At 39.7% G+C, this 14572-nt stretch overlaps 1 protein-coding gene across 1 annotated transcript in view; it reads right to left on the reverse strand.

The window, feature by feature from the left end:
* Positions 1-1244: 1244 nt before the first annotated feature.
* LOC101160812 (delta-type opioid receptor) overlaps positions 1245-14572 on the reverse strand; it is a 129056-nt gene continuing 115728 nt past the window's right edge. Inside the window, exon 6 of the mRNA XM_023956981.1 lies at positions 1245-4226. Coding sequence (XP_023812749.1) covers positions 3679-4226 — 548 coding nt within the window. The 3' untranslated portion in view covers positions 1245-3678. The remainder of the gene's footprint in view (positions 4227-14572) is intronic.

Raw genomic sequence — 14572 nt, forward strand, 5'->3', positions numbered from 1 at the left:
AAAAATGCTTCTTTTCCCCAAAAACTTCTGCTACAAAGAAAGAGAAACATCGGAAATACTAAATTCTGTTTCTTGAACAGCTTTAACAGCAACATTTACTCACAAAAAGCCTTGAAGCTGCGTTGATTTTATAAAGTTGTATCAAGCTAAAGCTAGTGTCCTTAACGCTTCAGCTTTTTTTTCCAACGCAATTTGTATATATGCAGTACAAAAGACCACAAAACTCGCTTAACACTTTATCATCAAGGTTACCACAGTAAGCACAGTCACAAAGCTATCAGAAGTCATGTTGAAGCTGCTGGTCAATGGGTTTCACAATGTTCTTTGGCCAATGCTTCGGGTCCTCAGAGTTAATGAAAATAGGACAGGATTAGTAAAAACGCACTGTGAAGCACCATTACAACTAGAACAAATCAGACTCAGCCAGAGAGCAAACTTCATTAACACTTCACCTAATATTTAAGGCAATGGCAGGTCATAGAGAGTATAGAGATTTAAAAAAGAACTAAAACGAAACGGTAACATGTGAAAGGAAATAGCCTGTCAACAACAAACAGAAAAGAATCCGTGGAATGCAAACTATGGCTGTGTCCGAATTCCTTCCCTACTCCCTAAATACTAAAAAAACTATATAGTGAAGGAACATCAGGTTCCCTGGATTCGGACAATATGCTCACCTTTATTCTTTTTAAACAGCAAACATGATGTCACTGATTTCCTGAAAAACCCTCTGAGGACCTCAGGGGCCGGCCTCCTGTTGATTCCCAGAGTCAGAACTACACAAGGGGAATCAGCGTTTCAATATTCTGCAGCTAAAATCTGGAACAGCCTCCCTGAAGTCGTAAGACAGGCCTCTTCTGTGTTCATGTTCAAATCTAGACTTAAAACATTTCTGCTTAGCCGTGTACATGACTGAAAGGTCCTATCTGCACTTTTCTTTCCTTTCCTTCCTTTATTTTTAAATCAATTTTCAATATTTTTTTTTCTTTTCTTTTAAAGTAAATTTTACGTTGATTATTTCTATGATGTATTGTGATTTTAATGCATTTTTCTGTTTTGTGAAGCACCTTGAATTACTTTGTGTACGTATTGTGCTATACAAATAAACTTGCCTTGCCTTGCCTTGAAGTACAAGACCTAAGAAATATAAACATTTTATGAAGACTTTATGAATATTCTGTGTTCTGAAGATGAAAACTTGGGTCTATATCCAGTGAGCAGTGATGCACACTGTGTTTTTTTTCTTTTGGCAGAGACTTTTTGGGAAGTTTCTAGCATTCAATTTTGGAATTGTAGAATTGTAGAATTGTAGACCGGACAGGTCTACCAAATGACAAACACACTACATAAGTAGTGAGTAGCGAAGGAATTGAGACACAACCCGTATGAATCAGCTTTCCCGACATTCATTTGAAAGCAACATTTTAGCCAAACATGAACTCAGGTGAAGACATCTTCTAGATTGACACTTGTCTAAACAATGGGATAGGACACAAACATTAAATGAATGTGGTCGTCAGCCCTAAAACTAAATACATTCACAGGATAAACGCCTGGACAGTTCACAGCTAATCTGCTGCATAATGGTGAAAATTCTCTCAGTACTATGAATAGCCAAGACTGACACTATGAAACTGGATGTAAACTGAACCATTGTTAGTTTATTTTCTTACAAAGTCATATGTTTCGATGATCTGAAACACCGTTTTACTACTGAAACTAAGAGTACCTTGGAAGAAAATGTATTTACATGGGTTTGAAATCTGTGAAAAATGTTTGTCCATAACCAGATCCTATATTGAGGTCTTGTCTAAGTGCCTCAAAAGACAGCAATGACATATATAATTCATGTTTCAGGGCTGATTTCCACTTTAAGACACTAAGGAGAGAGAAAGATACAGAGAGAGCCCCTTTGTCCCTTGAAGTGGGGGTCACAGCATCATCACCCCGTCCACTGTTGTGCTGAAGTTCATGACTCCTACAGTGGCTGCGCCCCCTAGCTGTTGCTGTGAAGTGATCCACACCAATGTTAACACACTGCACTCGTTAGTATTTTTCTATGATATAAAACACTTTTCTTTAACCAGTATGAGAGCCCTCACAGGTCTTAAGTGCTTTAACTAGACATTGAACTTTAGTAGTTTTTACCCAACGTTAGATTTTCCATGGTAAACTGCAAGTGCTACTTATGAAACTGACCCTGGAAGCTGCACTTTTCAAGTTAGTGTCAATTAACATTTTAATTTAAGGATCACCACAAAAGCACAAAACAGGTAATATGTCGTTGTGCCTTTAACCCTTGCGCTATCCTAGGTACTTTAACATTGGGAGTTGGGTCATCCAGACCCACTAGACAGTGCTCTGAACCTTTTTTCTTCAATGATTTGTGATCTTCACTGGTGTCCATGGATTACGTGAAGTCTTTCCACCTTTATCCACCTCTGTCATGGTAGGAAGAACACGTCAATGTAAGGGTGGGGTCATCTAAGATAGCACAAGGGTTAAATGTGATAATGATCCATAACCATTTTCCTTATTTGTACGTCTTTGTTCAGTTGAATGTGCCCTTTAGATAGCAGTTGATGCAGTTTCCAAAACAAATACACTGAAAATTTCCATCAGTGATCAATTCACCTTTAAATAACCAGCTCTTACCACTAGATCAGTTAGTTTTGTTTCAGAGTACATGGAAAAACTCCAATGACAAAGTGGTAATCTTTATTTAACTCAATAAGGTTCCATGTATGCAGTTCAGTGGTCATTTTCCTCCGGTTGGGCCAGCTTTTGTTACATACTCCATCCAGCTTCCTGCCACAACTGAAAATGATGACTTTTACCCCTGGAAAGGCATTCTTATACACAAGGGCTCAGCAGCATTTTATTATAAACACACAATTTTTAGTCCAACGTGAAGCTTCCCACGCAAGAGTCTGTTTATGATGCCTAGTTTTTTATCCAACACTTACTGTTGAAGTAAACCATGGTAAAACTGTTCAATCTTAATTACAAACACTGTCAAACACACTTTCTTCTGCTGCTTTGTTCCCACCCAAAGTTATTTATTCTCTGACAGTGTGACTCTATGTCACTTAGCATCTTCGGCTGCAATCCATTCTTTGTTGATCAAAGACTTGCTGCATCAAGCTTTCCCCAAGTGCAGAGTTGGGCAGTTTCCAGGTGCGCAGAATCATTGTCTGCTTGGAAAAATATCTCTTTTCATCCCTCTAATATTTTCAGGGACATGTTTGATTCTAGCAAGATTTTTTCAAAGTCATCTTGCGTTTCAGAAAGCTCTATTTTCCCAAAAAGAGCAATATCCTGTCCTCTACCGTTTAATGAAGTTTGGGTCGTTTCAATCTTGAAATGTGAGGTTGAGCTAAATCCATATCCAACATCATGAAATCCACTACCAGCATCAGTAAGGCATTCAGCTCGACATCATTGTCTGCACCTATGGATGCTATGTCCATCATTTTTGTCTTATATTCTTTTTCTTTCAATCCCATCCTCTTCCTCTCCTTCCCCCCCGCCCCAGGCCAGTCTCCTAGTTGGGGGACGGGAGGGCTCGCGCCGCTAGAGAGCAGTAATCTGGGTCAATTCTGTGTTGGAACTCCCTGACCCATGGTTGTCTTCCCTCTGTGGGGGCTCTACCCCCACTAAAGGGAACTCCACGCCTAGTCATGCTGGATTAGGCGTTCCTCCCCCTAGCTCCCCTCCATCACCGGCCTTGCAGCTGTAAACCACTGCCACCTCTCTACCCATGCTCCTCATTCTGCCTGACTGCTGGGTATCGTGGCGAAATGGAGATGGTTGGCAGAACTCACGAAAGCAGCGCTTAAAGTTTTCATCTAGAAAGGCGTAAAGAACCGGATTCAAGCTGCTGTTGACGTAGCCCAGTGCGATGAAGAAGTGCATCATCACCAGTGTGTACAGGCTGCTCAGATTAAAACCGAGAGACTGAGCCAAGACCATGATCTGAATGGGAGTCCAACAGACCACGAATGCCGCCACCACCACGAGGACCATTCTGGTGATGCGCCGCAGGTTGCGATCCTTTTCCTTGGAGCCGGACAAGATGCGAACATTTCGCAGGCGTTTAACCATCAGACTGTAGCAGATGCTGATGATGGCCACGGGGATGAGGAAGGAGAAGAGGAACACACAGGTGCCAAAGACAGGTTCCCAGTGACTCTTTGGTTCAGGTAAAGCCACAATGCACTCGACACCTGCATGTGAAGAGAGACAGACAATTCGTGAAATCAACAAAGGTTGAAGGTGGGTAACAGGTTTCATCACAGGTGACTACCAAACAAGTTGTGTGACCTTGAGGTATCAAAAATGACACAATGGCATATCTACTAGTTTTTTTTACCCGCTAAATAATGAACACTTTTAACTGGGAGGGGAGTAACACTATTGTGTTTTTGATGTGCTTTACTTTTGGAATAAACTCTTGAAATGTGTAGTTTAGAAGCATAAATGTATTCAGTTGTTTATCATATTGATGATAATTTTAGAATGATATTCAAAAAGCTGCATTCATTTTGAGCATTTGTAAATCTCACAATACATTTTTGAGGCTAGGAGCTTTGATTTCAAGTGAAAGTTCATTTCCGACAGGGTTGTCCTTTCTCATTGATTCTGCTTAGTACATTTATGGACAGATTAAAATTGCACAACTAAATGGTGGAAAGTTTTGGCTTTTGGAACCTTAGAATGTCCTCCTTGCTATTTGTGGATAAAGTGATCTAGACCTCCATATCACTGCACATTGATGCAGTAATTCATCCAAAATCAGGTCCAACAAACAATGCATACAGTTTTAAGATGCTTGGCATTTTTGCTAATAGCATCCTTTTTATATTAGTTGATTTTCTAATTTTTAGAGAAGCAAGTTTAAGCTTTTATTATTCATAGACCATCTGGTCAAAATTACAAACAAGAGAGTCTTAAAATACTTAAGTTATGCTTTGGACGAAACCATGTAAATAATCACCTTTACTGAGTTTTGTTTTATTCTGAGATGTCTCTTTCATCATTACTAATTTCACAATTAGTGCAGACATTTACCTATAATATTATTGAATGTATGCTCTTTGTTATCTAAAATGTAAAATACAGTCAGGAAAATGTGTCCTTATTGCAAAAAGTTTGATAAAATTATGTCGCAATTAACTGCTTGTTTGAAGACTGGCAAACATTGTAATTGCAAATATTTTTTTTCTTGTTTTAATTTTTTCGTATTTCCTATATTTAATGCCCAAACACAACCAATAAACATGTTTGTTTGTTTTTAATCATAAAAAAGGTAAGTATGTGCATAATCTAACAGTTATAATCTAAATTGGTAAACCTGAGTTTACAAAAATGTGTTTGGTTATTTTGTTTTAATTAAATAAACTTTTAGGAGAGCGGTTAATCCTGCTGAATCATTGTTGCATCACCACTTCGTCCTCCTTCACAAAACCCCTTACTGACATCACCACTGTGTGTGATTCTGTATAAAAATCCTCTTCTGACATCACAGACGGGAAAAAAACAGGATGTCTGTTAATTTGTTGCTTCATTAGAGTTTTTCAGCACCTCTGCATACACTGGAAGTAAAGGTCATGCACAATCACCCAGAAATGTTAACATTAAAAACTTAGACTCTATTTTGAAACATTTCAAATTATGGAATGTCATCAGATGGTTTTTACTCTCTTTTCGAAGTCAGTCAAGTCAGTGTTTAAAGTAGTATGGACTGGACTGGCCAGTGAAAACTCCAATGGCATACACGGAAAGATTGCATTGCAAAATGATGTAACCATGGAGATATGATGCTTCAGGTCTGCAGGACTGTAGTAAACTTTTCTCAACATGACAGGAAAAAAAAGCTGATGCTAAGCCAGAAATGGGTAATGGTTACCATAGAGCCCAGAACAACTTCCAGAGACCTTAAAGGTCAACCTAAAAGTCACAGTACATCAGGTACATCAGAGCCACACCATCAGTTGCCAAGGAGGAAACCCCTGATGAATGCAAAGGATCACTAAAAAAGATATGCTGGAATTTGCCTCAATGTGTCGTTTAAAATCCCTAAGTTCTTGGGACAAAGGAAACAAAACTGGAGCTTTTTAGGAAGGCTTGTCATCTCTATGTTAACGTGTGCAAAAATAAAACAAGCCCAGGGAAGAAAAGCTTCCCCACTGTGCAGCATTGGAGGAGGTTCTGTTGTGGTCTGGAGCTGCTTTGCTGCATCCACCACAGGGTGTCTTTAGAATCTGTAATGGAACAATGAATTATCAAGACTTTGATGGCATGCTGTGCTGACTGGTAGATCATATAAGGTTGGTCTAATCTCCAGTTCACACGTTTCCCAACAGGTGAATGACCTAAAACACAAACAGCTAAAAAACACAAAGAAAACAGATTTGCTACAAGCCAAAGATTCAACAGCTGAAGTGGCCTCTTATGAGCCCAGATCAAAATATCTCAGTCTAACTGTTAGAGAGACAATTTGAAATTGCCACAAACAGTTTTGCAACAAAACACACGAACAGTTCTAGCATTCTTGTCCAGGTCAGTTACTTTTCAGTTTTTTTAAATCAGCAACCATAGCTAATTTTGCTATTTCTTTCGAAAGGAGAACCAATCACGCTGCAGAGAGGATTTATAATCAGATAAAGCAAAAGTGGCTGCTTGGATATATCTAATAGCTCACTTTAGCCACTGACAATGAGTCAAGGGCCATTATATGCTGTTTAAAATGGAAGAAGGGATGAAACAATGATCACGTCATGAACATCCGTGCAGCCTTCTACTGTCTCTGTGCAAGCAGTTGTGTTCAGATGAAAAATGTGTGTGTGTGTGTGGCTCAGGCAGGAAAATACAACCAGCAAAAAACTAAATCTGATAAGTTCACCTCCACGTTAGCCAATGCAGCAAAGGCTCCACACACTTTTCCTGAAGGTGACCTGAGGTACACACTGCTTTGTGTTACAGCCTAAATGCTCCCTGTTTTAAAACTGAGTTAAAGGACATTCTTTTTTCACATGTGCTCTATGGATTGATGGTTTTCTCTTTGCCAATGCATAAAAAAACTGTGACCATACATAAATGAGACAAAAGAGAAGCATTCAGCCTCATCTAAAATTCTCTCTTTAAGGGACTCCAATGTGATTGGCAGTAGTTAAAATGTGCAAATTAAAATGACATAAATCCTGCATTTGAGCTATAAGATGAACCAACTACAGTATAAGACCGGTGCAAAGATTCTAAGGTTAGCAAAGATTTTGTCAGCCAATGAGCCAAAAATGAGAAACATCTGCACTACAAGCTGTTGATTTATCTTTCGAAATGACCTTTTCAATTTTAAAAATTTCCGCTGACATGAATACATCTGATCCTTTGTTTATTAAATCTTCCCAGCCAATTATATTATTTAAGGATTTTTTTATAAAACAAATTCATTCCCATTGAAACTGTAAAGTTCCTCTTGGGGAAACACACAAATGTACTTTGTTTTTAATGGAGAGTATAAATCTTAGACAATAATAATAAATAACTTTATGAAAAGCTTTGGGGTAATTTGAAAACTTCTACAGCGGATTGAATTTTCTTTTACCTTCGTTCGACGGAGAAACAGACAGTTTGAGTTGCTGAAAGCATCAACACTAAACTTTATGAAAGCCACCATTGCTGACAGTAGTCCCATCTCAATCCTGCCTTTAGGTACCAGCGCAGGTCCCATCTGTTGTGTCTCAGCCGCAAACGCATGGCATAGACGGCAAAAATAGATTGCTTTACGTAGGCAAGCCTTCAAATCTTGTGGGACTTTCAGTTTCTTCAAATGCTCAAAGGAATAAAAGCTGCGTCTCTGCCACTCAACTGCCCCGCTTACCTATTTTCACATTAAACACCCAATCTCTGCCTCCTGATTAGTGTTTTATTTCTAGGAGCCACTTTACGTTGTTGAGTTTTACTTTTTCAGAAGGAACTTCTTCTTTTGTAGTTTTTTTAAAATTCCCTTTGTGGGTCTCTGTGTGCGAGTGGCAGGTGGGGTACAAAAAGCTTTAAACAGAGCATTACCTAAACGTTTATGAGCCCAAATCTTCACCAAACACTTGCAAAAGAGGTTAATCATTTTAGACTCTCACATTATTAACATACAGTTAAATATATATTTAGTAATATCTTTCTCTATCATATTTCACAATAAGGCTTTTGATCTTATCAAGTCCTACTTTGTTTTATCCTTCTAAATTTGTATTTGCCATCTTATGACTTTGGCTTATTATTTTACTTTTGAACCCCATTTCGACAGCACTTTTTCAATGTTTCATTCCAGCATTCCCTCCTTCATAAGTTGAATATTCAATCTTTCACTTGAGTTCTTCTTCATATATAGGCAAGGGTTTGGTTCCAATACCGGTTTCCATTTCACAGCTGACAGTTCTTTGCCTCTGCTGTCATTTCCTTGCCCTCATTTCTGTCCCCACAAATAGATATTTTCTTTTTTTTCTGTTACTTGTCACTCCAATGTTTGAATTTGTTTTTTTTTTTGTAATCTGGTATTGGACTTTTTTTTTTCAACAACTCTTTCTTGTTGGAGACAAAGTCTGTATCTTCTGTAAAAGTTTTCCTTTCATCTCAATTTGACTACTGCGTTTAGTAAAAATCCTTCAGATATTCACCACTATTTGTTCCTATCTTTAAATAACATGGATGTAAAACACGCATGAAAACTGATGAAATATTGTAATTTATGGAAAAGTTAGCTTAACTAAATTTAGACCAAAGTTCAATTTCATTGTATTATTTTTCAAATGGAACAAAGTTACAACAGACAAAACTGCTCAATTGTGTTGCTCTTCTTAACTTCAAACACAAAGCCACACTATTTGAAAATTATGTAATTTTAAACTGAACACATACTGATTGCCTCCACTGACAGCAACACAGATTTGGTTTCTATCTATCTATCTATCTATCTATCTATCTATCTATCTATCTATCTATCTATCTATCTATCTATCTATCTATCTATCTATCTATCTATCTATCTATCTATCTATCTATCTATCTATCTATCTATCTATCTATCTATCTATCTATCTATCTATCTATCTATCCATCCATCCATCCATCCATCCATCCATCCATCCATCCATCCATCCATCCATCCATCCATCCATCCATCCATCCATCCATCCATCCATCCATCCATCCATCCATCCATCCATCCATCCATCCATCCATCCATCTATCTATCTATCTATCTATCTATCTATCTATCTATCTATCTATCTATCTCAGCTTTCAAATAATGGCTAGAAGTTACTAGGCTAGAAGTTACAAGCGGTGACCACAGACACCTTCTCCTCATGTTTTCTGGCTGATGTTTTGGTGACTTTTGGATGGCAACAGTGTCGTCACCCCAGCGGTTCCATCAGACAGTCCACAACCGACACAATTGGCCCAGGTAGTGCAACTCATCCAGAATGGCACATCAATACAAGCTGTGACAAGAAGGTTTGCTGCCTGTCAGCGTAGTGTCAAGAGCATAGAGGCGCTACCAGGAGACAGGCCAGTACATCAGGAGATGTGGAGGAGGTTGTAGGACGGCAACAACCCTGCATCAGCATCTCTAAAAAACTGTTTGAAAGAAACTCCATGAGGGTGGTATGAGGGCCAATGTTCACAGGTGGCAGTTCTGCTTTCAGCCCAACACCGTGCAAGATATTTGGCATTTGCTAGAGAACAACACGATTGGCAAATTTGCTACTGGCGCCCTTCTCTCTTCACAGATGAAAGCAGGTTCACTCTGAGCACATGTGACAGACGTGACAGAGTCTGGAGACGTCATGGAGAATGTTTTGCTGCCTCCAACATGACTGGTTTGGCAGTGGGTCAGCAATGGTTTGGGATGGCATTTCATTGGAGGGCCGCACAGCTCTCCAGGTGCTCACCAGTGGTAGCAAATCAGATTCTCAAACCCCTTGTGAGACCATGTGCTGGTGCGGTTGGCCGTGGGTTCCTCCTAATGCAAAACAATGCTGGACCTCATGAGGCTGGAGTGCGTCAGTTGTTTCAGCATGCGGCTCTTTCATACATCTGCTGCGGCTCTCTGTGGTTTTGTTAAATAACTATGGTGTTCTCAGATTGTCATGGTGCCTTTAACACCATTTGGTAGTGAGAACGGGCAGGAGGAAGAGAGCTGCGTGAACACGCGGAGGGGGCGTGTGTGCAACTGTGAACACCGACCAGAGTCTATTATGGGATGGAAAATTCTTCTAAAAAAGACTCTCAGTGGTAATCTCGTAGGGATTACATGAACACCCCCCCCCCCAAAGCCATTTTTTTCCTAGACTAAAACCACCCATTTCTGCCTAAAATTAATTAAATTTGCGTTAGGGCACCCCTACTATCCTGTCAACTGTCTGCTATGATGACCGTATGTTGCGCTGTCTGTGTAGAACACGCTGCGGAGGGGGCTTATGATTCCAGAACCGCAACAAACTAACAACTGCTTCCTGATAAAAAGTAATTGTCATGCATAAAATTAATATACTTTACTGGGTTTACTGGATTTAAAGAAAAATAAATAAATAGAAAGGAGTCTGCATCAAAGTGAATTTGTTTCCATCATCTCACTCATCTTAACTCTGGTGTTTGACAAACAGAAAAGTCTATTCAAGGTTGTGGAAAATGGACAAAAGATCAAAGGAAACATCACGCTCATAAAGAACAAAACTAATTGAATTAAAGAATTAAATAAATATCCTAACAGCATTTTGAATCAATACAAGTATCGCCAAATGAACTATCGCGATATTTCAGCGAAAACCTTTTTTTCTAACACCCCTAACTCCCTGTGCTTTCATTTCTGTGGGAAACTGATCCAAATGGCTCTTTGAGTGGTACAGGTTGCCGACCCCTATGCTAAATGAAGGTATTGATGAAATGGACTGGCCAGCCCGTTCCCCAGACCTGAGTCCAACTGAGCACATCTGTGACATCATGTCTGGGTTCATCCACCAATGGCAGGTTGCACCACAGACTGTCCAGGAGTTGGCGGATGCTTTGGTCCAAGTGTGGGAGGAGATCTCCCACAGGAGAGCATCCACCGCCTCATCAGAAGCACACCCAGGCATTGCAGGAAAGTTATATGGGCACGTGGAGGCCACACCCACTACTGAGCCTCATTTTGAATTTTTTCAAAGACATCATATTAACCCTTGTGTTATCTTAGATGACCCCACCCTTACATTGACGTGTTCTCCCTACCATGACAAAGGAGGAGAGGATTTCATGTAATCCATGGACACCAGTGAAGATCACAAATCATTGAAGAAAAAAGGTTCAGAGCACTGTCTAGTGGGTCTAGATGACCCAACTCCCAATGTTAAAATGCCTAGGATAGCACAACGGTTACAGCTGAATCCGCCTGTAGTGGGTTTTTCCACTTCAATTTTGACTATGATTCCATACCCAGACCTCCATAGTCCAATCCATTTAATTTCTCTTAATCATTTTTGTGTGTTTTTGTGTTATCAAGACATGCAACTATGTAAAGTGTGCCTTATAAATGACTTTTTCTTCTTTACTAAGCAATTTTTGGCTGCTGTGACTTTTACTCCAGAGTGACTTAAAGTCTATAAAATACAGAATAATATTTCTTATTTTGAATTCTTTCCCTCTTCACTTTATTTTTACCATTTCCTCTCGTCTCCAGGCTTTCTTCTCTGCTGAATATTTGCTGTTGAATATTTGCTGTTGTCCTACAGATATTAGATCATGCACCCTCCAGTGTAAGTACCTGAAATTTATTAGGGCTGTTAAGCCCCACTTTGGGAGTTTTTACAGACCATTTCCCTGATCCCTGTTGGTAACACCACATTAAGGAACCAATATTTCCAGTCAGACGCCAAAACTCATATAAAATACTAGTACTAGTACTACTAGTAATTATTTTTTAAAGTTATAAAACCAATGTTGTTGTGTATTTTTCAAGTGCTGGCAGCCATGCAACCGCGTATTTTACCAGTAAGTATTCATGACGTCATTGAGTGGTAGTAACATCCGGATTTGAATACACTTTTTCATAACTCTCCTGTTGGAGGGCTAAATAAAGGGGTAGGGTGAAGCTGTAGGGGTAGGAAATGAATTCGGATTCGGCCTGACATTTGGACTATTTGCTGAGAATTTCACAACAGAGTGCAAATCATCCATGCCACTTGTCAATTAAGTATCCAGAGTTTGAATTTGTAAATATAATTTAAAAAGTTGCAGACTTTTTGTCTTACATGTAATACATCACAAACTCATTTAAGTGCTACTGGAGGTACCTACACATCAATAATTCATTTTCTAATTAAAAGCACATGCAGCTCAGTGAATCTTCCATACTTGATAGGAGTGCTGAGTCAGATGTACTGCAGCCTCAGCAACACATTTTCAGATGCAAGTTTCTGGGATGGATTAGTCAGAGCATCTTTTGTGACAGCAGGGTAGCTGCTGATTATAGCTTCCTTACAGTTACTGTGTCCTTTGGCAAGGCTTTTGACCCCAATTACTGAGAGCGCATGGATGTGGCTCTCCCTGCAGCTATTGTCCTATAAAGCCGCTGTTTGTTTAGATGCACTAAAAGGAGGGTGGAAAGACAACCTGAGTGGAGTAAACCTTTTTATGGCTGAATGTCAATTTCCAAGTAAAGCTGACACACACATGAGAAGTTACAACTAAGGCAAACAGATAAGACACAAGAGAGGAACCAAGACAGAAAAAGGGAGAAATATTTCAAGCTCAGATAGAAGTAAGACAGATTAATATACATTAAATAACCCAGCATCAATTTGGAAGAAACGAGAACAGGGTGAGGGAAAGATGGATGAACTGACAGTTAAAGTATGTGAGAATTAACCTGGAGAACTAAATGAGACGTAAAAGATGAGAATGATTGTGGAACAATAATGAAAAGGAGCAAAAGGGAAGATCAAATGGACAAGAGTGACGTGAAATTGAATTTAACGAGCACGAAGCTAAGTGAATAGAAGTGAAAATGAACCAGACAAAGAGACGGATAAGAGAGAAAGAAGCAGCCTGAAAAAAGTGAGAAAGGGAAGAAATGAGCAGAGCCAGAAGGCACGAGAGACACAGAAAGTGACAGTGGGGAGAGGAGAGCATGTGAAGCTCAGCTGTAGAGTACACTAATAAAGGCCATGATGAGATTAGGATGCAGCTCCAGGCAGAAAGTGGATCAATAGCTAACCACTAAACCTCCGGTTTCCCTGCTAGCTACAACATATTACTTAAACTGCAAAGTAGTTCAGCTCAGGACTGTGCTGTGTATCTGAATGACTAATAGTTCTGAAGCATGTACATCAAAGAAGCCTTAATATAGGACAAAACAAGACTTTTAAATATAGGACCAAATAAGACTTTTAAACAAAACAAACATTTCCAAACACAGAAACATTTTTTTAATATTATTTTTAAATCTAAAATCAACAAAAATCTTACAAGTCCATTTGGTTGGGGTTGAGAGCTGAATTTGGGGCAGGTAAAGACTGTTTGATTTCTTTAGCTTTTGTTCAGTTGAATTTTATTGGACAGTACCTGTGGTCATTTTACTTTAGCAGTTTTAAAGTGTAGCCAATCTGTCATGTCTACTTGCCTTTTCTCACTAAATAACATATTTTTATAGAATTGTATGATTTGTTTCAATGCAACTTTGCACACATAACAAGTGTAACTCATTCAAATATTACTGTAATGTATTACATAAACATATTAATTTTAATTGAAACAGTAAGGCATAAGGGCTGCATGGTGGAGCAGTAGTTGGCTTTCTTGCCTCACAGCATGAAACAGAACACCAATGGGGGACCTTTCTGTGTGGAGTTTGCATGTTCTCCCCGTGCATGCGTGGGTTCTCTCCTGGATCTCCAGCTTCCTCCCACCCTCCAAAAACATGCTTCATAGGTTAATTGGCAACTTTAAATTGTCCATAGGTGTGACTGTGAGTGTGAGAGTGAATGGATGTGTGTTTGTGGACATTCTACCCTGCGACAGACTGGCGACCTGTCCAGGGTGCCCCCTGCCTTCGCCCACAAGTGGCCAGGATAGGCTCCAGCAGCCCTGTGACCCCGAAAGGGATAAACGGAATAGAAAATGAATGAATGAGTAAGGCAAAATGGTGAGGATGGCGGCGCGTACGCATCGCGAGGCTCAGCGTCTCTCCAGTTTTTGCAATTTTGCAGTATTATTCTTGCTCATTTCGGGTCTGTTCGTACTGAACAGCTTTGCTTTAACATCATACACTCGACACGAGCTTTTGGATATCGGTGAGGACTTTACCAGCAGCTTTATCACCAATCTTCGACTAATCCCTGAGATCGCTAGAACAACCGAGTCTTCGCACTCTACCCGGCCGGGCGGAAGTGCTCGCAGGCGGCGTCGGGATCGTAAACAAAGGCGGGGGAAGCGCGGAGGCGTAAGAGCCAAGCTAAAGCTAACACCGCTCCGGCTCTCTTTACCCAGCATCTTCCTCGCTAATGTGCGGTCACTGGTGAACAAAATGGATGAGTTA

The sequence above is a fragment of the Oryzias latipes genome, chromosome 7, assembly GCF_002234675.1.
Source record: "Oryzias latipes chromosome 7, ASM223467v1".
Classification (NCBI taxonomy): Eukaryota; Metazoa; Chordata; class Actinopteri; order Beloniformes; family Adrianichthyidae; genus Oryzias; species Oryzias latipes.